Source organism: Protopterus annectens, chromosome 2.part2, assembly GCF_019279795.1.
Source record: "Protopterus annectens isolate FY-2018-M chromosome 2.part2, PAN1.0, whole genome shotgun sequence".
Classification (NCBI taxonomy): Eukaryota; Metazoa; Chordata; order Ceratodontiformes; family Protopteridae; genus Protopterus; species Protopterus annectens.
Genome location: NC_056730.1, coordinates 1,080,302,697 through 1,080,330,394, shown reverse-complemented (window position 1 = coordinate 1,080,330,394; position 27,698 = coordinate 1,080,302,697). Strand labels below are relative to the sequence as shown.

General features: G+C 36.1%; 1 protein-coding gene across 1 annotated transcript in view; it reads left to right on the top strand.

The window, feature by feature from the left end:
* The first annotated feature begins 6,945 nt into the window (after positions 1 to 6,945).
* LOC122795879 (protein FAM166B-like) overlaps positions 6,946 to 27,698 on the top strand; it is a 246,353-nt gene continuing 225,600 nt past the window's right edge. Inside the window, exon 1 of the mRNA XM_044064298.1 lies at positions 6,946 to 7,223. Within this exon, the coding sequence (XP_043920233.1) occupies positions 7,156 to 7,223 (68 nt within the window). The 5' untranslated portion in view covers positions 6,946 to 7,155. The remainder of the gene's footprint in view (positions 7,224 to 27,698) is intronic.

Genomic DNA, 27,698 nt, shown 5'->3' with positions numbered 1-27,698 from the left:
ATCAACTTCTTCTCTGAATAAGCATTTTAAACTGCTGTATGACTACACCATCCTTTAATCCCACCTGTCACATCCATAACTTATTTGCAACACAAGAGTGTAACTAGGCATACTGTTTGTACTCTGAGTACAATTTTCTATACATTGCTTAAAGAAAAGATAGCTTTTGTACGGCATACTCTGTCCCCAATTGTCTAAATTAATTAATAAGAGTCTCATAGTTTGAAAAAAAAATATCCATTTAATGTTTTTAGAGGGGAAGTGATGCAAACGTTTGCAATGTTTAAGTATGTCTAATACCTACTGTAATCTATATTGTCTGGAGCTTTTCTCCCCAGGACTCCATTGAAAACGGGTTCATTTTGGCCCAATGGACTATCCTGGTAAACCAACTGCAAATAAATAAATAAATAAATAAATAAGTGTTTTGGGAGGGGGAACAAAACATGGATGAGGAAGGTATTAGTTTGAATGGATGTTTAAAGGAAATAGGAATGACCTTGAATAAAGATAAATGTAAGGGTTTGGGTGATGTGGTGAAAATTACGGGTTGTCTTTTTCAATGAATGAGGTGTCGTTGCTAGAGATACAATCTGGGAAAAAATATATAGTTATGATGAAATGGGGTGATTTGATAAAAGACATTAAAGAAAAATGTCTTCTGTGGAGTGTGTAAAGTTTGGCATTCAGGAAAAAGATTTACTGTGAATTCTGTATTAATGGGAAAAATAGCATATATGTCAAATGTTTATATGATTCTACAAAAAAATGAAAAGGAAGTTGTGCATTTGGTGTTTTCTTTCATATGGGGTTCAAGATTAAACCCATTGAAAAGAGGTGTATTGTATATTAGTGAAGATAAAGGGGGAATGGGGTTACTATATCCAGCTGTTTATTCTGCTTCTTTAAACTTGCACAGTATATTAAAGCGTACACAGGAAGAAAATGAGAAATTAATAGTAAGAACATTTAAATGTAAGTACAAAAATTCTTTTAGATGATAATAATAAGAAAAAGAGAAAAATGAAGATATTAAAAATTATCAAGAAAAACACTAACATGGAAAATCAAAAACATATATGATATAAGAAAGATACAAGGATGTGGTATAATAATATAACAAAACAAAATGATTATGTAAATTCATGGGAACATTTACCAGAAGAAGTGATTAAAGTAATTAAATTCAGAAAAAAAGTGGTGTACCAAGATAGTGTCAGGATGTCTTGTGGACACTGGTAATACATATGTTACTAGCAAAGGAGAATATATCATATAAAAAGAAAGTTGAAATAGTATGTTTATTTTTGGGGAAGAAGAGACAACAGAGCATCTTCTTCTGAAATGTAATAGAGTGGTGAAACTCTGGAAAATTGTGTGAAGAAATATTTTTGAGAATGTTAATGACATAAAAAATAAAAATATGAATATGGTTATGAAACATTATACAAATGTTATATTATATGCCAGTTACAGCTCAGTTGCTATGAGAGAGAGATTGACTAGGAAAAGGCCAAACATGGAGTTGTGAGTTATTGTATTTCAATTTATTTATTGTTTTTTTTCTTATGGAACATATAAATAGCAATGCCTATTCTGTTTTATTTTTGGTGAACAGATACAGCTCAGTAGCAGTGCCAGTTTATGGACCTCATAGACTTAGAGCTATACATTATAAGAGGCCTATTTGTTGGTGTGTTAAAAACACTGCATCTCAGACTAAACTGGGAGTAGAAGCAGTAGGCCCAGTTTCACAACTGTGATCCCAGAGCTGCAGCTCCATTATCCCACTTATTAATCCAGCTCTGCCTACTATGCATACGTCACTTTTTATATATTGATCAAGCAGTTGCATTTTAAAGCTTTAACTAGTTAAAGTACTATTATAAACATTTTCACATAGGTTTGTGTATAAATTAACATCCTAATGAAAATATGTACTTTCATTTTTATTAATTTTTTTCCTTTTTGCTGTAATATTTTAATACGTTCCTTCATTTTTTTATTCAGTACTGCGGTGGTGGTGCTGCAGTAGCATTGTCGCCTCACAGTAAGACGTTGTCCTGTTCAATTCTCAGCTAGAGCGTCTTCTGTGTGGAGACATGCGTGAATGAGCGTATCTTCGTTGAAGGTTGTGCGTCAGGGCGGCAACTCAGCACGTAAAAATCTACTGCCAATCATTAGCGGACCGGAGTTCCGCTGTGACGACTCCTAACCAGGAAGGGTTTAATGATATCATCCTCTGATCAAATGACTGCCTTGGGCCTTATTTAAAACCTGTTTCTTTTGTGTCCAATTGTATCCGAAGAAGCTCATTATCGTTACATGAATAAAATTATCAGTCTGTTTATTTGTGGATATTAAAAGGGTCTTCAAGAACTTTGTGGCTTCTCCTTCTGATAGCTAATGTAGTTTATGTTAATGGCCTTTTGTCTCTGCTGTTTTGGATAGTTCTCAATTGTACCTCATTATGAGGTATGTTCTTCAGTTTGTATGTTTAAAATTCTATTTTCACACTGATCAATATTGAAAAGGTCTGTTACACTTTCATTTTTGTGATTTTTTTAACAAATAGTCATGGTAAATGTGATGAAAGGAGGTACTGCCAACACGGCTAGCTGGAATTTTGTAAATAATAATATCAAACTAATTTATACAAGATGCTTGTGTTACAAATATATCAGGACTATATGTCATGTGTATATCAAACTGCTCTGTACATATGTTTGTGTTGAAAATGTATTTGCAAAATGCTTATGCTTAAAATGTATCCACAGTGTGCACTACTGGAAGAGAACAGAAATATACATACACTGTTGCAACAGTTTAAATGTATATATTTTAACAGTGGAAACTGGAATACAGGAGATTAACGTCAGTCCAGCAAACTTTAGAAAAATATGTGAAATTAAATTACTTTATAGGCTAGGCCATAAAGATGTTTCAATGCAGCTAGAGACACAAAGTCTGTACTAGGAAGCTTTCTGTATTGCAATAGTTTTCTGATGACTAGCATCTGCTAAAGATCTGAGTAAAAGCCCTTGTACGAGTATTTTTACAGGTTAAGTGGTTAAATATGTCATCTATACTTCCTGCTCCATCTGTCACTATGATGACATCTTTTTGCACATTTGAGTTTTCCATGATTCAGCTGGAGTTGTTCAGGCATCACGGAGTATGTTTCAATTTTTGTAAAGAAAGATACTTTTGTACATTTTCTTTTTCCTGTGTTCTGAGTTTCACTACTTATTTGGCAGTGTTTGGACAACTTCAGCATTTACATTTAGTACATATTTTATGATAATTACTATTTCTTTCACATAATCTGAAATACAATATTTGTCAGCTTATGTTGATTATTTTCTGTACTAGTTTTCAATTCTATACATTAGCTTGCTTTCTTGCGGCTTCATGGTGGCTGCTATTGTTTTGTACTGCTTCATTTTGTCTGATACATCCCCATAGTACCTAACATTTCTAATATTTTATGAAAAAACATACATTGTTTACACTTTTTATTGGCAGTGTTTATTACATGCTATGCAACTTATTGGGTGCTTAGGTCACAGTTATAGCCACATTTGGTTTTAATGTCATTACAGTCCTCTATATTGGTAAAAATAGTTCCACTTCATCTGGGTAAGTCCACATTGATTATAGCTTCAGCCAGATGAAACAAACCATTTGATGAACATTTGACCAGATCAAGGGGAAAAATGTATTTTTGTATGGTGTAAGAGACCCTGTGCCTTCCACGTGAGGGATTTGCCTGCTACATGTCTTGTTTATATGTACTACCTCCAGCCTCACACAACCTCAAAGAAGTGTGAAAATGCAAAACCTTATTATTACTGCTGGGACACTAATGTAAACTGCACTGGCAGTGTTTCTCAAGTGAAAACAGTGATTGATGAGTTACAGTTCATAAAAATATAGTTGATGAGCTTAAACCTTGTCTAGTTTGCACCTGACCAAGGGTATGAAAGCTAATGGAAATTACAGCCTCCAGTTTTCAAATTTTATAGTATTGCAAGGTCATACTAATGTTGCTGACTTGTACTGTTTCTATATGTTTTACACACAGACTGCTTCTATGTTTCAGCCATATATGCCGCCAGGATTTTGACATGTAACCTTTTGACTTTGACTTTTTTTATTCAGTCATTTTCCATTAGGGATTTAGCAGTGTTCTTTGAACTATTCTGCAGTGAATAAAAAAAGTACATTAGCTAGTCTCTTGTTATACATGTTTTGTACTATGTGCATTAGCTGTACTTTGTCTATGTGTACATTGTACTGATTGCCTTAACTGGGTGTAGTTCTGTTTGCCTTGAGGCATTTGACTGGTGCACTTATAAAGGTAACAAGCACTATGTAAGTAAGCAAGTACTTAAAATACATTTAGATCAAGGCAGAGCTCCAGTGAGAAGGAAATGTATGTATTTCCTGATGCTGATATAAATGCCAGTATACATGTGTCAAGTGAAAATTCTGCACCCTCTTAACCCATTTCCTTTATGCACTGCAGTTCTAAATTGTGGGGGCAGTACAGTGCAGTTTAGCTATGGCAACTGAGCCTGGATTAATAGCCACATTCATATATCTTCTTAATGTTATGTCACCCTGGAACACTTCTGTTTTACATCTCCAAGCTTTCTAGTATATCTTGCTTGTTGTTGTTGTTGTGTCTTTCGGCTTTTCCCAGTTAGGGGTCGCCACAGCGGTACTCTGGTTGGCTAATAATTGGCAGTAGATTTTTATGTGCCGAGTTGCCAGCCTTGACGCACAACCTTCAACGAAGGTACGCCCATTCACGCATGTCTCCACACAGAAGACTTGCTTGTAAGATTAGGAAATATAAATGTCTAAGTTGTGCTAGACATCCACACATGCAAATGTATGCTGAAACATCAGGGACCATTTCTAAAGAGGATCAGATAATCTGGATATAAAGTAATTGTTTTATGTTGGAGATAGGAAGTTAATAATTTGTAGATAGGAAGTTAATAAATGGTATGAACTGTAAGAGTCTGGCAACACAAGAGGATTAAAGTTGCAAGCTGTTAATGAGCTGCCTCCTGTAGTCAAGAGTACAAGGTTTGACTCTACTTCTGTTTGCCTACTGTGTGACTCTTACCTTTACTAGACAGTGCTCCCAGCTCACCCCTGAAAGGGGACAATTTGTCCAGTAGGCTTACCCTGTTAAATTTTAGTGTCACAGCAGTTTTCATTAATAACATGCAAACTCCCTCCATAATAAGCTGATACCAAAACTGATGCTTCCAAATTGTTTGTTAACAAGGTAGGCCAACTGGACACATAGTCCCTTTATAGGTGCAACTTGTTAGCAATGTCTCATTAAGTATCCTCAAGGACACATAATATTCAAATAAGGGTTTAAGGAATCAAACCCTGTACCACAGGGTTTGATTCCTTAAACCCTTAGGGAATCAAACCCTGTACCACAGGAACTACAGCTTGCAACCTTAACATCTATGCCAATTGCCATAGGTTTCCTTTCTAGTATGCCCATTAACTAATCCAGCACAAAAGCTGGAATAGGTGGTTTCTGATACTATGCCTCTTATCTACTGTTAGTATGAAGCAGACTTTATATCTTTATTTGAAACATCTGTATGATCTACAGTGCCTTAATAAAATCAAGGTGGTTGAATTATAGTCTTCAAATTACTGAAGCAATAATTTGCCAATGTAATGTTGATGAATGGGTCCCCCTCAAATTATATATGTTATGACCCAGTAATTGTCATTAGGGTAATACATAATTATTGAGCATGGGCCAGGTAAAGCCAATCTCTAAGCAAATGGGATATATTAATTAAAATACAAAAAGGGAAACTGGCTATGCTTAAAATGGCCCATAAGGGCAGCTAGCTTAGTACTTACCTATGAACCTATGAACCTATAAATAAGAAACATCATCAGCTAAGTACATTTTGTACTAACTGGGGTCATGACATATTAATCTGATAAAGTTACTATAACATTTTATTTAGTTACAGGACTATAAAGACAAACACTGTAGTTTGCAGCATCGCAGTGTAAACACTGAAGGACATTATTTAAAGCAAGTAACACATACCATAAATATAAACTGGTTAAGATCAAGAGAAACATAAGTTAAAATACCCATGTGACACAGTAAATCCATCATTAGTTCTGCAGTGTTAAAAAAGATGTCAACTAGTGTAAATAAATGAAAGAAGCCATGTTCACCTATGGAAGAAAGTAAATATATTGGACAATGCATAGCAGTGGTGTCTGAATATAAGAAATAAGGAAAAGATGTTTAAGGGAAGACAGGCTGTGGTCAAAAGACTGAAAAGATGCTAATATGGAGGTGAACAGGGTCTAGGCATTTGCAAATGCAACCATATAAAGGGGAGAGCAGACTTTTGTGCAAACCATACAAAGTATTTGTTAAAAACAAATCCTCTTGTTTTGTGCATCAATATTTTTTCATGTTTCATACATTAAATCACATAAGTCGTTATTAGTAGCATTCAACTTTGCAGAGTCAGTAGCTGAATTTTTATTAATTTCTTTACAGTGTTCTGAATATTTCTAAGTTACATCAATTTTCAGACTGTTTTAATTTATTTTTTATTTACAAACTCTACACAGAATGCACGTCTTAATTCCTTTTTCTGCCTTTAATGATTATGACAGGCTACCAAGGCAACTATTTACAGTTCTTGTGCAACTCTACCTCACTTTCAGATTGCTAGCTGTTGCTATAGCAACACAAACAAAGAATTCATTAATACAACAAACTGTAAATTAGTACTTACTGACTTCCTAAAACTCCTTGGACACATATTCTGTTCAACAGGACTACAGACAAAAACTTATAACTACTTAATAAATGAATAAATTACAGTGTACTACTTAGAGGAATATCCCTTATGTAAATGAATATAAAAGTGATTTTGTTCCATTTCTTTATGCATTATCTTCACATGACAGACTCTGCAGATCACCTGACACAATGGTTGTGAAAACAAATCTCCACCTCTCTAGTTACTAGCCTTGCTGCAGTAAATAATCACCAGCCAAGAGAATTGTTTTCTTTCTCTGGGATACACGTATTGAACTGGAATCTATTCACCTTGCAACTATTGTGGTTGATTTATAATGCCAATAAGACTGCCTCAGAGACCAGAGATGACATTTTCAACATATGATCCAAACTACATACCTGGGTAAGAGCTGCAAATTCTGTTCATTATGTCATAAAACAAAAGAGACATTGCATTAACTCAGCAAGGGAGCAGACCAGTTTTCATGTCTAGTTTTATAGCTGGTAATGAGATCTGGCCACTAATACAGTAGCTGAAACTCCATAAAATACACCACTGATGCAGCTCTGGGAACGAGGTTAGAGCAGAGTAAGAAGAATGCTGATGCTTTGAAAATGATCCTGTTCTATAGGGAGGCAGGGAGTTGCTGGCACCAGTACAGAACTGCCTATGTAAGGTCCACAACTGAAAGTGCAGTGGAGAGACAACTTTGAGGGTATCTTATAATCTCCAGAAATGTAAGAATATATGGATCAGAGTGTATCCTATTGACTAGGCACCTACAGAATGAAGCACTGACTCTCCTCCAGTCCTGCAGCATCTAACAGACTAACCTTCCATGCCCATTAAGTGACTAGAGTAGAGCAAGAGAGCACTGGGACTTATGTATGGCATAATAATGTGCTGTGATATTGCAAGTGATAAACTGGAGGCTCAAAAATAGAAGTGACATTAAAAAAGAAAAAAAGAAACAATGGTTTGCTGTCACCTGTACATAAAGAAAAAGTCACAAACAAACAATAAACATGTTTTAATGGAATAAACTCATAACTTTTCAAAGTACAGACCTTAATATTTCTAGCATTGTTGCATTAATTTAGAAGCTGTTTGTGATTCTTTCTGGTAAGAGTGCAAACATTTCAGAACTTATGTTTTTATCATGCTTTCATTGCAAGTTCACTGGCATAGCAATTACAGCATGTTGTTAACAGTTTCATGCTATGCATCAACACAGATGCCAGTTTTCCAGAAGATTTTAGATCCAGCATGTACTATTCTAGTGAGTAAATGTATGATTTAAGCACATCTAACCTGGACCATTTTGTTGAGTATTTTGAATATGGATTATTGGAATGTATGACTAACACAGTTAATTATGCAGCATCTGTATCATGATACCTTCAAGTACAGCAGAGCTGGTTTGTGTAGCAGGGTATATGCTATCGACACAGACACACACACACACACACACACACACACACACACACACACACACACACACACACACACACACACACACACACACACACACACACTTCTGCATGCTTTTCTAGAAGGTGTGATGTTGTTTTATATAAGTGGTACATCTGTTGGTGGTCTGTTCTGGACAGGGGCAGCACTGATTATCACAGTGAAGTCAGACTACAGTGCTCAGCATGAGGGACATGAACTCTGCCAAAATATGATTAACAGTAGCCTTCCAGGGAGGAGCATGCATAATGTCATAGAGGGGGGCAGCATTGCCCTCCATTGGGCAAATGACTGCACACAGCTGTCAAACAATGGGGACTTACACCCTTCATCAGAAAAAATCCCTGATGGCTACCTGGATGATGGTCTCCTGAAACTGTCTCTTACACATAGGGGCTATAAATGGGCTCATTGATTGAGTTTGAGCTGATGTCTGACAGACAGAGGGGGGTTATCCTACTCTTACCAGATTTCGGTATGTGATTGTTTTTTTAACATTTTTTATTCAGTTCTCAATTAGTACTATTAGACACCATGACTTTTATTTTCTTTTATCAAAAAGCATTGTAAGGTGCCAAATCATCAGCTATGTGAGGATGCAAAAGTGCTTTCCAAATATGTGCTGAAAGTTTTGTGATGATTACTTTTTTTATTTTTTTGCAGATCTTCAGCACTGAAAAACACAATTATTGATTGAATGAACTGCATTCAATAGTATGATGTAACAAATAAAATGTTCAAATCGAACTAAATGCAAGACACGTTTTGGCAACTCAGAATTTACTTTGATAAGCCAGTCAAGCAGATTGTGCTGCATTATTTCATACCTTATTATCTACAGGAATGTCACCACGAATGTAATACATGCTCAAGTGTTGCAGATTGAACCCTTCATCTTCTTCCTCATCTCCTGTTCTCACATTTCAGATTGGTCCAGGCTCTTTTAAAATAATTAGCTGTTTCACTGTGTACTATCCAGTTGAGGGTCCTTTTGTTTACAACTGCTCATGAAATGGTACTTTCTCACATCCAAGCTGAGGCATGACCCTTCAGTTTTGAGTTTTTGACCTCTGCTACCCCAACCTCCTTATTCTTCAGTTCAAATCCTGAATGATACCCTCACTTTTCCTTCTATCCTTTACAGATAACAACCCCAGCCATTCTAGTCTTTTCTCATGTTACTTCCCTTCTGTATATTTACCAGCCATGTACTCTTTTATACACTTTCTGTTATATTTTCCTTATATGGTCTTCAGAACTTATTCCTTGTGGGGATTTACCAGTGACCTAAATAGTGGCAGAATTACCTTTATGTCTTCAGAATATTTCCCCTGGATGTACAGACCTGTACTCACCTGTTTTTGATGCTTTATTGTTGTAGTTAACAACTGCCTCTAAGTGTTTTTTTCCATTTTTTATGGTTTTAAGTTACAAATCCCCATTACTTGTATACCATCCCAGGGTTACTGACCCCAGCTACAGCACATTACATTCCGTACTAGTGAACCTCTGTTGAAGCATGACAGTTACTCTCTCATGTTTCCCAAACAACAGTCCCTGCCTTACGCTCCTACTTCAGCTCTTTTTTGTGCCACATATAAAGAGTTAGCTTCTTTTACGATGTTATATATGATGTTTATGATAAATGCAGTGTGATGGACACCAGGGGTATTGTCTCACAATTCACAACACTGGCATGAATATGTTAGGGACAAGGGATTCTGGTCTTCCAATCTGCTATACTGCCTCAACAATAAACAAACTGAATTATATATCTATATCTATAGCTATATCTGTATCTATATCAATATCTATGTCTATATGTATATCTATATATGTGAATAAGTAAGCACTGGCCTTGTTTAAGGGCAAGTAAAAAGTATGTAGTGCTGCCTTGAGCTGTGTCACACACCAACCACACCTAGACAGGCTTCATAATGAAAAAAAAAACAGAAAACAGAGTTTTAGGTCTTGACTTCTTAGGCCCTTCTCCCACCTTATATGGAATCAGTCCTTTACAAGGGCAGACTATCTATAGTAACTGCAATGTAACAAAATTATTGTACACACTGTAATTTCCAGGAGAGAATATTAAGACATTTCAGTGCTATAGACTTTTCCTGCCTTATGTTGGTTATCACCACCAGCTTGACTCAGTCTGGCACATAAAAATGTATCAATTAGTGTACGACTCTTAGAGATAAGGCAACTGAGAAACAATAATTGATGGCAGTCTTTTTCTCTTTCAGATGTGGATGTCAGCAGTCCTACTCCATCAGAAATCAGCATCTTTATAGCATTATATTACAGAGCACAACATTTTAAAAATAATGAAATATAATTATTTATAGCAGAAAAGGGGTAATATAGTTAAGTTATTAAATATACAGGCAAGGTATAATTTTGCATACAGCAGCTGACAGCTATTGACTAACCAACTATAAATTTCCAAACTAATTTCTGGCTAAAAGAATTACTAGGCCTTGTTTACCACTATCTAATTAGTGCAGAATATGACAGATAAAGGACTAGGACTTCTATATAGAAATAAAAAAATTCTCACTGCTGAAGCTAGGCTTTCTCTCACTCATGCTTACCTTCTACCCTGCTTAACATACTGCTCCCAAATATTCACAAACCTTAACTCCTCCTTGCTCACCAACTTGAGTTAACCTATCACAAAATAGCTAGATTTGTGGCTCAAAAAACCTATAAATCCCACCACTGTCTCTCCCTAAAACACTTAAACTGGCTTGAACTACCTCACCTGCTTCTCCTCTCACAGCTCCAAATCATACACTCCATCCTATATCAGCCTGCCTTTTGTCCAGCTCTATGCTCCCTCATCTCTCACTACTCTACTACAAGACATCCTACAGGACATCTCCGGAGCTCAACCAAAGATCTATTGCATATCTATAAACCAAAGTGTAAATCTGGGTGCAACATATACACCTACTACCCCTCCTTAGCATGGAACAAACTCCCACTAGAAATCAGAACTCTCACACATCCCAAACAATTCAAACTGTCCACAAAACACTTTATAAGACACTGAACCTGCCACTGTTCTCACCCTCCCTGAATATACCTATCTAACCAAGATAAATTATTTTTCCTCTCTCCCTACTGCTCCCCCTCTTAATCATTCTCTGTCCTTTTAACCTACTCCATCCTTTCTCTTCTAGTCATCTCTACAGTTTCTTTTCCACTCCTTTCTCTGGAAACAACTTTTACATACTGGCAATATTTCATGTATTACATAACATCTAGCCTAAATAGTAAACTTCCTATGCCCTTTCTTGTAAACATATGCCTCTATCTGTAATGATGTTCTGTTGTTGTTTACAATGGTTGTTTCTCTTTTGACTTTGACTACTAAGCATTTTATATTACTGTAAGTGTTGTTAAAGTACCTTGGTACTGTAAAATTGTTTGTTTATATTACTTGGAGCTTTTCTCCCCGGGCCTCTACTGAAAAAGGGCTTCAGCTCAGTCAGACACTCCTGGTCAACAAATGTAAAATGAATAAATAAATAAAACAAAAATAAAAGGAAGCTCACTGATGATGTCCTTAGGCAAACAAAACCAAGTGCTGACCAACTAAGAATAGCTACTAGGCTTATCCTGACTCCTGGATTGTCACTTAGAATTCAACTGGACCAATAATCTATCTAGTGAAATGTTACATAATGTAATGCAGACAGTAACAGGTAGCAGTTAAATCCAGCCCTGGTAGTGTGTGTGTGTGTGTGTGTGTGTGTGTGTGTGTGTGTGTGTGTGTGTGTGTGTGTGTGTGTGTGTGTGTGTGTGTGTGTGTGAGTTTGTGTGCGTGTGTATGCAGAGTTTCCGTGCCCGCACTGAGAAAAAGTCACAGTTTCACCCTTTAATCTGGTTGAAGTCTATCTTACTTTCCTCCACAGAGAAAAGTACAGTGTTTAACGTTAAATTCTACTTTCAGCTTTTAGTTGCAACTTGACAAGAAACAATTACATATCATGCAGTTTCATTTATGCAGTCTTTTTTACATTTTACATTTTGCTTATCTGCTCCATTTCACAGCAAAATACAGTCATAAGTTTTATATAGCTGTATGCCTTTCACAGCTTTGTTGCAGCATCTTACAAAAAGAAACAGTTGCATCTTTATATCTAGTCCAAACAGATAGGTTTCAGGACTCATCCCCGCAGCAATCCATTACTTATTTATCTTTATGAAAGTAGTGTTCTCGCTGCAAATCTGTGAACACTGCTCTTTTGTCACTGTTTCAGTAACCTAATTTTTCGTGTATCCTATGCATTTGCATACTTACCCGTATTCTTTGCAGTTTTAAATCTAAGACCTAGGGTGTGAGGTCATTTTCTTTTGCCCTGTTTTTCCTACTCTTCATAAGATGATTTCTCCTAATGACTTTCTTACTGAGTGAGGTTACTCTTGCAGGCAGAAGGTCCTAAGGGATCATTCTTGCTGTGTGACCAGGGCATTTTCCTCTTGCTTAAAGGATTAAGACTTTCCCATTGCCTAATGCCATGTACTAGCACAGTACCACCCAGAGTCTTCATCTAGAGAGAAAATCAAAATGGGCAAAATACTCCCCTTGCAAGTGACTCCCACCCTTCTTTTGGCATATTAATGAAACATATAAAAAGCACATGCAAGGCCACAGAGTTTCTGACAAATCCAGCTCAACAGCTTGGAATGTAACATTAGTGCTTTTGTTTTATTTTATAATAAAACTTCTTTTGATGAAGTGCAAAATGATCCCACTTTCTAGATCTATATCACACATAATTTTTAAGATAAGCTGCATGCCTCTGATTTGCTTTTTCAAAATCTCAGTCAGATGTAAAATGACTGTACATTTCAGTCCATTTAAAGCATTAAAGTCCCTGTAACCCATGACTCTGTGTGTGTGTGTGTGTGTGTGTGTGTGTGTGTGTGTGTGTGTGTGTGTGTGTGTGTGTGTGTGTGTGTGTGTGTGTGTGTGGTGGTGGTGGGGGGTATGTGCGTGTGTGTTATGTGTTTGTGTTTTAGTGTGCATGCTGGGTTTGTGCATGTGCATCCATATGTGTATTTTGCATGGGTGTATGAGAACATGTCTGTGTGTGTGTGTGTGTGTGTGTGTGTGTGTGTGTGTGTGTGTGTGTGTGTGTGTGTGTTTTAGTGTGCATGCTGGGTTTGTGCTTGTGCATCCATATGTGTGTTTTGCATGGGTGTATGACAACATGTCTTTTTGTGTGTGTGTGCATGTGTGCGTGTGCAGATATAATCCCAAAATGAAAGCAGTATTCTGTTCATGCCTCTCCACTATCCAGAATTTCACCAAATGTCCAGATTTTTGCCTCATATATCTACTTCTCCAACACGTTCAGTGGACATTGTAAGCCAATGTGTAAGTAGTCCACTATCCCAGGCCTTCAATATTAATCTTTTGTCTTTTGGTTTAAATTCACTTCTCTTTAACCATTCCTGTGTCAGACGTTGATCAATATTAGGTCGTTCCAGGTGTTTTCTGTACTTGCAAGTATATGCCTTTCCACGTTTCATGCCTTCTCGTGTGATCCTTCACCCTATATTCTTTCTTTTTTTTTTTCTGGCACATTCAGTTGCTGCCTGATTTTTGTCTACTTCTGGTTTGATTTCCATTCCTGCTTGACACTGATATGTTTCTACTAAATTAATCAGGGAAGTCATCTTAAATTGTTCTCTTCACATTTCAAAACTTTCACTATATTCAGATCTAATTAGGTCAGCAGATATGTATGCAATCCTAAATTGCAGCTCTGTACATGTAATCAGTTTTGCGATGGCCCATACCTCCTTCAGAATGGGAAATATATAATCTTGCTATACACTGATTTTTATAAATCATTTGATAAGCGCGAAACATTTTTCTTGTTTTCCTCTCTAACTGATCAATTAATGTTTGGGTCCAGTCAGTCATCCCAAAATTATAAGTCAGAACAAGAAGAGCAAATTGGTTTATAGCTTGGACTTTGTTCCTAGATGTCAGGGCTGTTTTCAGTATTCATTTTAGTCTTTCAAAATATTCCTTACTATGTTTTACTTCAGTGGTTCCTAAACTTTTTCGATTCTCAGCTCTCTTGCTGAATCCAGTTTTTCCCAAGGTGCCCCCCCCCCGTGGTGTGCATAAAGTGCATATTAGATCATAACACTTCAAAATTTCAGCAACTTCAATTTAGAAATATACACATGAATTAATATATACTTATATGTACATGTATGCTCAAGACATACATAATGTGCAAATGTACATACGTATATGTATGCGTATGCACACAAAATTATAATAGCCCATCCCCTCTAAATTATGTCAGAGGTATTTATCTATTCTCTTCATACATCTTCACAAACTGATTTACATTGTTTGCCTGTCAACAAAGCCAGAAAAATTTCTGTACAGCTACTGTATAAAAACAAAACAAAATTCACAAACTGCACACACAACACAGACACACAGGCAAACCACCCATGAGGCCAAGCTGTTCATAAGAACCTTTGCAAATTAACTAAAGCTCTACTCATTGGAAATAGAAACACATGCTATTTTACACACACACACACACACACACACACACACACACACACACACACACACACACACACACACACACACACACACACACACACACACACACACACACACACACGTTTCCTTATTTGCATGGAGTCTTCATTCTTTCTGGCCATACCCACTGCAGATCCGATTTTTGTTCCCTGAACATAATCGTTCATTGCTATTCCTGCTCGCATTTGAGCAGCCATGCCCAGCCGGAAATGCATGAGCTTCTTGCTCGATTCTGACAGGCTGGTAGCCCTGATGGAGCTGACATTGTGCACATGATGACATCAGCTCAACAGTACTTAAATTAAAAAAACAAAAGAAAAAAAATCATAAATGAAGGGTATTCATTCGTGGCGCCCCTGTGAGGAAGCCGCGGCTCCCCAGGGCACCACAGCACACACTTTGGGAACTCCTGTTTTACTTGCATTTGTTCATGTTTATTCTTGATCCTTTATCAATTCCCAAATATTTATATACTCCCTCCTGCCCAAGATCCTTTATATCACATTCCTGTCCGAGATTGATATTTTCTTGGTGCTGCAACTTTCCTGCTTTAAAGGTTACTTTTGCACATTTATCAAGACCAAATGACATTCTTATATGATCTGAGCAAGCTTTAACCACTTGCAATTGTGCTTTCAGTTCCTCATCTGATTAACTATGCAGTTTTAAATTATTTACAAAAAGAAGATGAGATGTCTTTACACATCATTGTTTTCTGGGAAACAATTTGTAATCATGACCTAATCTGTTAAGTCGACAGCTTAATGAATTAAGGGCAAGACAAACGAGCAGTGGTGACAGAGTCATCCTGGAATAATGTCCTATGAATGTTTATTCCTGGGATAATAATTTGTCCTTTATCTTGGCTTAGCTGCAATGTGGTTTGCCACAGTTTCATAGTCACTGTAAAGTAATTGATCAATGTATGGTGTATCCTATACATTTGTAAGCACTCCTTTATCCATGAATATGAGATGCTGTCAACTGCTTTCTTTGCAATCTATCCATGCCATACTTAGATTCTTTCCTTTTATACAATTCTCCATTAAGACTTTATTTAACAACAAATGATCTTTTGTTTCACATGACTTTCTTTTTTTACCGTTTTTTTCTATTGCCAAGATTGAGTTTTCTTCTAAATGACTATAAAATCTGTCAGCATCAATTCCAGTATATAGTTTATACAGTGTCGTTGGGCAAGTTATCGGTCTATAGTTTTTAGGATATCTTGCTGGTTCATTCGTAAGGAGGAGTGTCATTTTTCCTGTTGTTAACCAGGTTGATGTCTCTTCATGTGTGCTATAAATAGTTCTTACTCAGGGCTAAATCTTCGTGTAAAGATCCATTGTGCCAAACGTTAGGTATTATATCTGTTCCTGGAGTTTTCCAGTTAGAAGCTTTCCTTAATTTTGTTTCAATTTCTCTGTCCATTACTTCATCCCATTTCATATCCTGCACATTTGAACTTTTTACTGTTTCTTTTGCTTCTTCTATCTGTTCAGCATCTTTGCTACGTTCCATAGGATCTTCATAGATATTTCTCCAAAATACATTTCTTCTTTTTTTGGTGGTGTTTCTGATCCTTTGCCTTGTTTCCAAATTCACTGTAAAATGTTTTGGGTAATCAATGAATTGCTTATTTTGTGCTTTTCTTTTCTATTTATCTGCTAATCTTCTAAATTTTCCCTGCAGTGCTTATATCATTAGCTTATAATTTGCAATAGTGTATAATAAATATTTGTCTGTTCTGATACTGCACATTGCTTTTATCATGTATATCTTTCTAAGTATTTTTTGTTGATCTGTTCTCTCTTCTGAAATCTTCTAACATCCACATTTTTAAATTGCTTTATAGATTTTCTCTATTTGATACTTCCGTGTTGGCATTTGATTTCTCCCCTTCCTTTCCCTTACTACCCTATGTTTTTGTGGTAAGTCTCTGTTATTAATTTAGCTACACAGTAATATAGCTTATTTACTTCTGTTATATCACATGAATTTCTGTGAGCAGTCTTGATTACTGTCTTCATTTGTTTTATCAGGCTTCTAACATTTTGGGTGTTATTAACTTTCTGTAATCTATTTCATTGATCTTAACATGTCTATTCATCTGTATTAAATCAAGCAACTCATCCCTTAGACCATTTTCTTCTAAACTAAGGGCTCATTCTTTGTTCTCCATTTCCTGTGGGCATTTTACAGAAAGTTCCAGAACATCTTCCTGTGACATATTCTCTTTAGCTTCAACCTATGTCATCCATTGCTCTTTCATATGGGAACTCACAGGCCTGACACTGGACAACATTGATTGCATCAGAGTTGCCACCATTTCATCTTCCTTCCCTCACTGTGCAACTCCAACTGAACGTTTGTACTGGTTTCCTACTGAACGCTTCAAAGTATCTTCATATGACAACTGATCAGATGCTTCCATTGGTTTCTCCTTAATTTGGGGATTTATTGTTTTATCATGCTGCGATGTTATCAGAGTTAGATTTTCTACACTAAATCATTCACTTTGCAGGTAATCTATAACTTCAGTTTCTATTTCTTTATCGTCTCCAGTACTAATCCTCTTTTCTACTTTCCCCTTTGTGCTCTTATTTTTGTATTGTAAAATTTTCCATATCTAGATGCCTTTGTCTGTATTTCTCTTCAAATATCCTTGGTGCTGCTTTTTTGTATTGATTAGTTTTGCTTTCTCCTTTGCATACATATTGCACCATATTAAATCTTTTTTTTCTATCCCATGTCCATACATCTTCTTCTTCAGATGTCTCCTGCTACTCCTGTTTTGGGGGCTCACTGTCCTATCATGCTGTGTTAGACTTTATACACTAAATCCTTCACTTTGCAGGTGTTCTATAACTTCAGCTTATATTTGTTTAACTCTTGATTTATTAATCTTCTGTTCTACATTCCCCCTTTGTAATCTTATTTTTTGTATTGTGATATTTTCCTTATTTGGGTTCCTTTGTCTGTATTTCTCTTCAAATATCTTTGGAGCTGTTTTTTTGTATTGATTAGTTTGGCTTTCTCTTTTGCATAGATATCGCACCTTATCAGATCTTTCTTTCTTTCCCATGTCTATGTTTCTTTTTTATACCTTTCAAAAATCTTGTTCTTTATTTTTTCACACTTCCTCAGTTGCCTGTTTTGCCAAACTCCCGAAGGTTTCTTGGGCTATATAATATTTTTCATAAATCTGATGTATTAATGAACACAAACTTGCATTTTACATTTTAATAGGTTTTCTTGTGCAAGTATTTTTCTTTCCTCTAATTTCTCAGTTAATCTTTTTGTACATCTTCTAACAGGAAATTCTGGGCTTCTTGCATAATAGTAACAATACATAATTTCTTTCTTATCCTCAGTAGTCCACTCTATCAGCTTCACGGCTTTTTTTTGGCCTGTCAGTTTTTGCATTTTTCGTGGACTACTACTTCCTTCTACAATGTGGGGGGGGGGGGGCATCATTCCCTGACCCAGCCTAACCCAATTGTAGGAATGTTTCTGTGTCTTGAAATTTCTACACTGTCATTTTTTCCAGTCCTGACACCTGTGTGCCTACCAGGATGGGAAACTTTTTATCCTGTACTTGTGCACTCAGTTGTCTTTTTCGTTTTTTAACCTACTTGTGTACATAATATATGCTATATAAAATACAGTCTACATATCAATGTCATCTTGGTGAGATTTTGTAAAATGAGGGTCCACCTCAAGAAGGTACTCATCAAGACTTGAGGATGAATTAAATTCCAACAATACTACCTTTGGGTTTTTAATTCCATGATGGGAATGGACCCCATTCCTACATCAAAGTATGATTAAAGTTCATGAAATTAGTATTGTTTCAGTCTTTGATGAAAGCCAGAAGTGTCTTCAGAGCACTCACAATATCCCCAGAATTGACGCTTTCTGCAATTCATACAGAGCTACATGTATCAGTAACATATCTAAGTACAAAGACCCATTGCTCCTACTACTATTGCAACTGTCTGGGTATCCTTCTTCCACATTGCCCTCATTTCTGCCCAAAAATCCTGGTATTTTATGACTTTGGGTCTCTCTGTATGTAAGACACTGTGGTCACGGGATGTAGCAGTTTCAATGATCAATATTATTTTTGTCTTTTTTTCATGGAAGACTATATCTGGTTTCTTGCATCTAGTTTTTGAATTGTTGGAAATGGGTGATCCCATGTGATATAAACCTAATAATTTTCTATAATGCTTTATGGCTCATGTTTCCAATGCATCTCAGCTACTTCAGCATTATAATGTTTGCACAATCCCCAGTGTAACAGTCTTGCCACATTATTATACCTTTCAGTATACAGTCCTTCTGCCATTAGTATATCACAACCAGCGACAAGATGTGCGACTCTTTCCAATTCTGTTTTACAAAACCTACATTTGTCTGTTTCTCCCAAATGTTCAACGGACTTTGTAATCCAACATGTAGGTAGTCCACTACCTTGGGTCACTAATATTAACTTTTCATCTTTTGGTTTAAATTCACCTCTCCTTCACCTTTCCTGTGTTAAATCCTGATTGACTTGGGGTTGTTCCTAGAGTTTTTTGTATTTGCAACTATATTTATGCATTTTCCACATTTCTTGCCTTCTCATCTGATCTTTCAACTTATATTCTTTCATTTTTTTTTTTTGCGCATAAAGTTGCTGCCTGATTTTTATCTACTTCTGGTTTGATTTCCATTCCAGTTTGACACCAATATGCTTCTGCTAAACTAAGCAGGGAAGTCATGTTAGACTTATTCTCCTCATGTTTTAAAATTTTCACTATGTTTGGGTTTTGTGAGATCAGTAGATATGTATGCAGTCCTAAGATTGCAGATCTATACATGCAATCAATTTCAAGGAGGCCCATACTTACTTCAGAATGGGGAATATATAGTCTTGGTATACAATGATTTTATGCATCATTTGACAAGCATGAAACATTTTTCTTGTTTTCCTGTCCAACTTGTTCCAGTACCTTTTGGGGCCAGTCAGTCTCTCCAAAACTGTTAGTTAGGACAGGAAGAGCAAATTGGTTTATAGCCTGAAGTTTGTTCCTTGTTGTCAGAGCTGTTTTCAGTAATAATTTTAATCTTCTAAAATATTCCTTACTAAGTTTTATTCACATTTGTTCATGTTTTATTGTTGATCCTTCATCAGTATCCAAATATTTATATACTCCCTGTTGCTCAAGTTCTTTTATATCACATTCCTGTCCCAGTCTGATGTTTTCTTGGTGCTGCAGCTTTCCTGTTTTAAAGGTTGCTTTTGCACATTTATCAAGACCAAATGACATTGGTATATCATCAGAAAAAGTTTCGACCACTTGCAATTGTGCTTTCAGTTCTTCTTCTGATGAACTATACAGTTTTAAGTCATCCACAAAACGAAGATGAGAATTTTTTTATACTTTGTTGTTTTCTGGGAGCCAAATTGTAGCTATGACTTAATATGTTAAGTTGATAGCTTAATGAGTTAAGGATAGGACAGAAGAGCAGCGGTGACAAAGAGTCACCCTGGAATATCCTCCTTCAAATTTTTATCCCTGGAACAATAATTTGTCCTTTATCATGGCTTAACTACAAAGTAGTTTACCACTGTTTCATGGTCACTGTAATGTAATCGGTGCAGGGTGTATCTTATAAAGCACTATTTTATCCATGAATGTGGTATACTGTCAATGCTTTTTTGTAGTCTATATATATAATGCCCCATGTTTGAGTAGTTTAGGTTTACAAGTTTGCCATGTTAGCATTTTAGTAGAAAAGCTCACTACAGGCAAGGCTCAATTCTTAATTGTTTCTGTAACCAACTTTATAGGTTCATCGGTAGTTACTAGGCATGCGATCCATTAGACCATTGAGGACCTTCACCTAGGCTCCTGATTGCCCTAGGTCACTGTATGGTTGCATGTCTTAATCAGAGTCACATAGCAGGCAAAGGCAGGCTGAAGGAATCAAATCCTGGACTTCAGGAAACAGCTTGTTAACAGCACAGGCCTTCTGCTCTGCTTACTCCCAGGCTATGGTCCAGGCACTAGAGAAGGAATGACCTTAGTATAAGACATGCTCATGTGGCAGCAAAGAGGTAATTTTAACTCTATCTCTCAACTCTTTAAATTCGCTGGAGATCAGCTACAGACTCCATTCCATTACATACAACACTCAAAAAACATGCCTATCTTGTTAGAGTTTATATCTTCCTAAAGAAAAGAATGATCTAGCCAGTCCCAAATAATATTTAGGGAAAAGGTTTTAATGCTTTTTTTTTTCTCGGGGATGTAAAATCCATATGGACCTTAATGGTCTCAATAATTTTGTTTCCTACAAAAACTTCGGGATTCTAATTTTGCATTTTCTTATTAGCTTTCTGTCTAGTGCTAGACCAAATGTACTATATTCCTTTATCTTTAAGATCAACCTCCAAACAAAAAAATTGGTAACAGTAAAAGTAGGTTAGCAGTAATACCAGCTTAGAACCCTGTTATCTAGTCTTTCTTCTACTGCGTTGCTTTTTATATATCTAGCAGTAGTTGTGTCCTGTCTCTGAACTCTGCCAGTTCAGATATTTTCACATATGACTATTTTGACCTTTTCCAGACTATCTTTGCTCAAAGTAAGAGATGACACCTTGATTCTACTTCAGAACCATGGCATTATGATTAATCTTAGCTGATCGAATATTAGGTCACCAGAGGGTTTTAGAATTAAGTAGAACAAGTCTGGATTGTTTGCAAGCAAAACCATTTCTGCCAAGAAGCCAATAGTCTGATTCAATGATGCCCTTTGCACTGCATACCAGGCACAGAAGGAAAGGCATCTTAGCCACTTCAGTGACTAATGTGCAGTTCATAAACAGAATTGTGTGTCCTTTAGTGTGCAGACAGTGCACCACAGAGTGACATAAATGGTGTAGTTAGCAGGAGCTGTAGATGTCATTCATTTCCAAAGCATGCTGAGCACCTTATGACATAAATAGCACAAAGCGGAATGGAGTACAGCGACAAGCTAGAATGTATAACATATTAACATTAACCGACATAGCTTGTGTGATGTTGATAACTGATATTCTCTAATTTGCCTCTGAAAGATATGATCATGATCTTAATTTTACTACCAAAAGTCAAATTCAATTTTCTAGCATCACAGAGGTGTAACCAGTGCCTTCTTGTCATGTCTTTCACAGATGAACGGACACATTTGGTTGTGTGCCTAATGTGCCTGTTGACGTACTACTTGTTACTCCTCTTGGAAGTTCAGTACCTCACTAGACTGATTTGTGATTTCACAACTAGTTAGTTGCATTAGGCATGCACTGCTTACTAGTCCAGATATTTTCAGAAAGAAATGCATTTCAGAAAGTCCACTTGAATTATGTAGAAGCCTTAATAGTATAGTGTGAGAAATTGGTCAAAACCACCATCTGAGTATTCTGCCTGAAATTTAAGATCTAGTTTGAAATAAAAATGCTCTCAATTTTGCATTTTTATCTAGTGTAGTCAGATGCATTAAGCTGTTGCAACTTCTCTAAAACAAATACTCTACCTGCCACAGCCTCACCTGTGTTAAATTTAGTGTTAAGACAAAACTTGCCTAATAAAAGTGCATCCTGTAGTGGTCCTTTCCTGTTTTTAAGCTACCATACTTATAAGATGATTTCATAGTCACGTTGTCAAATCATGCTAAAATCATAAAATGCAATATCATTAATGACTTCTTAAATTCTAATAGCGCTATTAGCATTTAAATATTTTTAAACATTTGCTTGTGCATTTAAATATATATATATATATATATATATATATATATATATATACATATATATATATATGTATATATATATATATATATATATATATATATATATATATATATTTTATTTTTATTTTATTTTATCTAGTGTATTTCATAAGATAAAGCACTCTTCTTGTCTTCTACATTTCCAAGTTTCTTTATATCTTCCCTGGCTTTAACTATTTGTAGCCTACAATGTTACCTTTTCAATATGTATTTGTTTTCCTCCATGGCATTCATATAATTCATACAATTTTGTGATTTTCTGTAAATTCCTTTTTTTTTAACTTGAGCTTTTGTAAACCCACTTTTCATTTTTGCCTTCTGGTCAGGGTCATGCCTTAAAGGAGTCTTTAGACCAATGCACCAGCACTGTTACCAAATATATCAATCAGTTGCTAAATCAATGAATCATTCAGTAAACAAAGAGGTACCTTGACAAAAAGATGCACAGCAGCACAGGTCTTTTTGGAAAGGGGTGGACTCTAGAAATATTTGATAGGTGGCAGCTTCGTTATCTGAGCATACTTTACAAAACATTGCAAATTAGATTCCATCTTTCTTGTTTGAAGCAGGTTTTGCTAGGACTACTCTCCAGGGGCTCTAGGACATCAATTCTCCCTTCGTTTCTAATCTCTGGTAATCTACCCATGTAGGATAGATGCAACAGTGATTTAAGGATGAGCACAGTAGAGCTGTGCAAGTAAACTTACCATAACAGTAGTTGTTCAACTAGATCACTGTTGCAGTAGAACACCTTCTCTCCACTCCAGTTCTTTTGTCTTGTTTTTTTGCCAGGGTGTGGATGATATTTTTATTTATCCTTTTGCCTTAAGGTCAGGGCTTTTGCCTCCCTAACTCTAAGGGAAGAAAGCAGTGAAGATTTGGTGACCTAGCCATTGATTTTATTTGGCTGTGCTCAAGCTGTACAGTAATTAGGGAACATGTAAGGTGCCTGAAAGCTTTGGATGCCAGCTATTTTTCATATCCTTGTCAGGCATAGAGCTTAGGTTACTGCAAAAGTGATCTATTCAAACATCTACTGTTATGGAAAGCTTACTTACACAACTGTACTTTATTGTAGCAATTTTCTGGCTTGGATTTTATGCTCTGAATTATTGTGAACTGGATCAGTTATAATACATCTGGTGGATTGTTTATGATCTATTATATATGCAGAGGTGATTTCAGGGCAATGGTATCCTTTTTACAATATCTAGATTCAGAATTTCTGTACATATGCAAAGGTAAATACATTATTAATTTATTGAGCTACTTCTTTATCTAACCTTTTATCATGATTATGTATTTTAAGCAAGTATGTATGATATAGTGCTACAAATTAAATCTAGATTAATGAACATGTATGTTGCTTTCTTTCTTCCTTCCTAAATGGCAATCGGATGAGGAAGATTATATGTTTAAAAGTCACAATAAAATTGAAACTGTGTCTGCCTGCTAACAGATTAGTGTCTCCAGGAGGGGTATAAATACATTGCAACCAAGGAATGTAGATTCTACCTTATATTACACTGTTATAAAAGTGGGGGGCATGGAAGTTTCTGGAGAACTCGTTATGCAGTTATTTATTACTTGTTACATAGTTAAGAATCTATTAGATTATAGGATAATTAATTTGGTCCTCTGTAGCATATAGCTATGCTGCAAATCTTCTGCATCTGATAACAGAAAAGAATAAACCAACTGCTAATTATCATATTCTTGTTCAGTGTGCATACGACTTGCATCATGGATTGTACTCAAGGCAGGAAATGCCATAATCTTCATCCATTAAACATATAAAATGAGACTGAGTTTATGATGTTTTCATTAACACTGGCCACCAGCAGTCCAGTGCAATAGAAGATTTAAATGTTAGTTTATATCCACTTTCTGAAGTGAGGCATTTTAACTAAAAAGGCTTAGACAGAAGATACAGTGTATATAATAAACTTTCATCAGCATAATGTTGGGGACTAGTCTGAAAGCCATTTTTGTAGATTTCAAAAAATCAATTTTATTGCAAGGACAAAATAAAATATGCTTCTCTTCAGTCTGGGAAACAGCATAAATCAGGATACTCATATCTTGTAATATGGATTACAGTAAGCAAACAGAAACTTTACAGTTCAGGTTACTGCTTTCTGGCGCACTCTTACATTGTTTTTACAAAAACAAATCAGTACTTCGAGAAAACACAATGCAGCACCAGAAGTCCAAATAATAAATTGGCTTATCTTGTTACACTCCTACATTTGGAAAACAGCCCTCTCTGCATAGTTACTGAGAATTGGCTTAAGTGTTAAAAGAACACTCCCTCTATAACTCGGTATGTCTTTGGACCAGATGACAACTGTGAATGAGTCTCCATATTTGTTAAAGAGCATCCATAAGTACTCACAAACTGAACCCATTCAACTATAGGTCATTCTAAACAGCATTAATTATCTACCAATAGCTTGTTACAGAAACTTTCTGTGTCACCTGACGACCATGTAAGATTCCTCGGTAATCTAAATGATCCTTCTATTTTAAGAAACTCCATCATTGTGGGTGATTTTAACTACTCTTTAATAAACTGGGACACTTATACCTTTAATGTAGGATATGCCCAAAAATTCCTAGAGTTAATAAACAAAAACTCCCTCGATCAGTTGGTAAAATCTTTTAGAGGACACAGTATTCTTGATCTGATTCTTAAAAGTACAGCCTCATTTTCCATTACTCATCTGGTGTCTTTTTTACCAGTGGAGTCTGACCACAAATTGGTGACTTTCTCTTTTCCCTCTGAAAAGCCACAAAAGGAACCACATGGAATTTAAAGGCTGCCTACTCTGTGATCATAGTCAGATCCAGCACTAGTCAACCAAGGCAGTCACCTAGGGCCCACTGGATGAGAAGGGGCTCACGCTGGCTGTGAGCGGGGCCACTGGCCAGGGTGCTGTCACATTTGTAATATAAAATCATGTTTTTTCCTATTTTTTTAAGGGCATTCCTCTTTAAGAATGGCCTTTGAGTCCGGTCGCACATACCTGTTGTGTCTGCGCATGTATCGTCATCACACAAACCTGTTGTTTACTTCTTCCTTTCTGTGTTCCATGTGCGTAGAATTTAAATACAACAAGACATTGTTCTTGTGCTGCTTCCATGAAATATATACAATAACACAATACACAACACCATGAACATGGTATGGATGGACAATTAGGAAGGGTGTGTGTGTGTGTGTGTGTGTGTGTGTGTGTGTGTGTGTGTGTGTGTGTGTGTGTATGTGTGTAAAATTCCCTAGTTAGGGATAGCAGGTGTAAAATGCTCTAGTTAGGGATAGCAGGTGGTTAGTTAATTTGCTCAGGCTCAAATTCTGTACCTTAGTTACAGGAAACAAAAACTTGAATCCTCTATCACAACCATCAGACTGCTAAAAAAATTGAGTTTTCAGGTGCATTTTCAAGGAATTGAGTTTCAGGTGCATTTTAAAGGAATTGTGAGCTTAAAGGGAAGAGAGGTTTACTACTGCTCATGCCAAGTCTCTTTACATTACAATGTGCAACTGTTGTTTTTAACAAATGGTATCACTATTGTGCAATAGAGCAGAAATTTTTAATAGCACGACCAGTAGTATACTTGCTTTTGATGCAGAAGGTTGTGGGTTCTACTCCCACAGTATATAGATGGGTTGCGGATACTGTGTTGTACTTTTAGGGGGTAAGGTGCTACAGTCCTTAGCATGTCCTCCTTTGGATGAGATGCCTGGTAATGATGAACCTGTTATCAGTTTGCCATTCATTCCCTGTTGCAATATTACCAGCTTAGCAATTGTTAATGTAACATAGGCAGTTTATTCTTCAAGGGCAACAGGCACTTTATTATTTGTACATGAAAACTGAAATATAAAGTCATTTGCTAGCAGCAACCTCTTCATTAGTTATAGATCTCTTTAATGTGGAATTATACGGATGTTTTTTACTTCTACAGAGATTATACATATTGATTGATATTAGTGGATTGTAATGACAGAAGTTTGCGTGGTCTTTTATGGTTGTAATGTTCTGAACTGGGCAGTTTTGTCATTATTAGTTTATATGTTTTGTTTCATTGCTTACTGGAAAAATGTTCAAAACTATAAATTTAAAACACACTGTAATAAGTGGTGCTGTATTATACAATGAATATAATTTAATGCAATCAGGAAGGTGAATCAGAGAAAACACGCATGTTTGCATAGTCCTAAAAATGTGTGCTAAGGGCCTATGATTTGAAAACAGCCCAAATGGAATCTTTATCTGGCACTGGCCAGAAACATTTTCTTTGAATGTGAGTTTCAAGGGCAAAGAAGTATTAATGCTAAGTCTGTTTTCATTGTGAAACGGTATTGCTTTGTTTAGCAAATGTCTATCAGTGTTTGTGCTATAAAAATTGAAATAAAAGTTTTAAATTAAATCCAAATATCTGTAATCATTGTAGAAGTAAAGCAGAAAACAATAAGCACACTGAAAGGTTTGAACAGTGTTTATGGTAACTGGGGAGAAATAGCCAAGTAATGGGACACTGAAATGGCTCTGGATGGGGGGCTATGTATGGGAAGGCTGGGTTAGCCATATATGGGGGGTCCCCAATCCATTATCCTGCCTAGAACCTCATTTGACAATGATTTGGATCTGTCTATGATGACATATTAAAATTCACTTATGACTGCAAGACCTCTGACTTCAATACAGAGGTAAGATTCACTAAGGAATTGTACACCCATTTTGAAAAATGCATTGAGCTAACAGCCATTAGTAGAACCAAGTATAATGGAAAATACAAGAATAAAACATGCTAGTGTTTCACTACCATAAATAACCTATATAAAAAGAAACTGTTTAAATGATATAGCAGATCCAAAAAATACATCTTTTCAAAGCTAAATATCAAAAGCATTACAAAAAAAAAAAAAAAAAAAAAACTGAAAACAAGATCAGGTCTACTATAGGAACCCATAGACTTCTGCTGGTTTCTGAAAC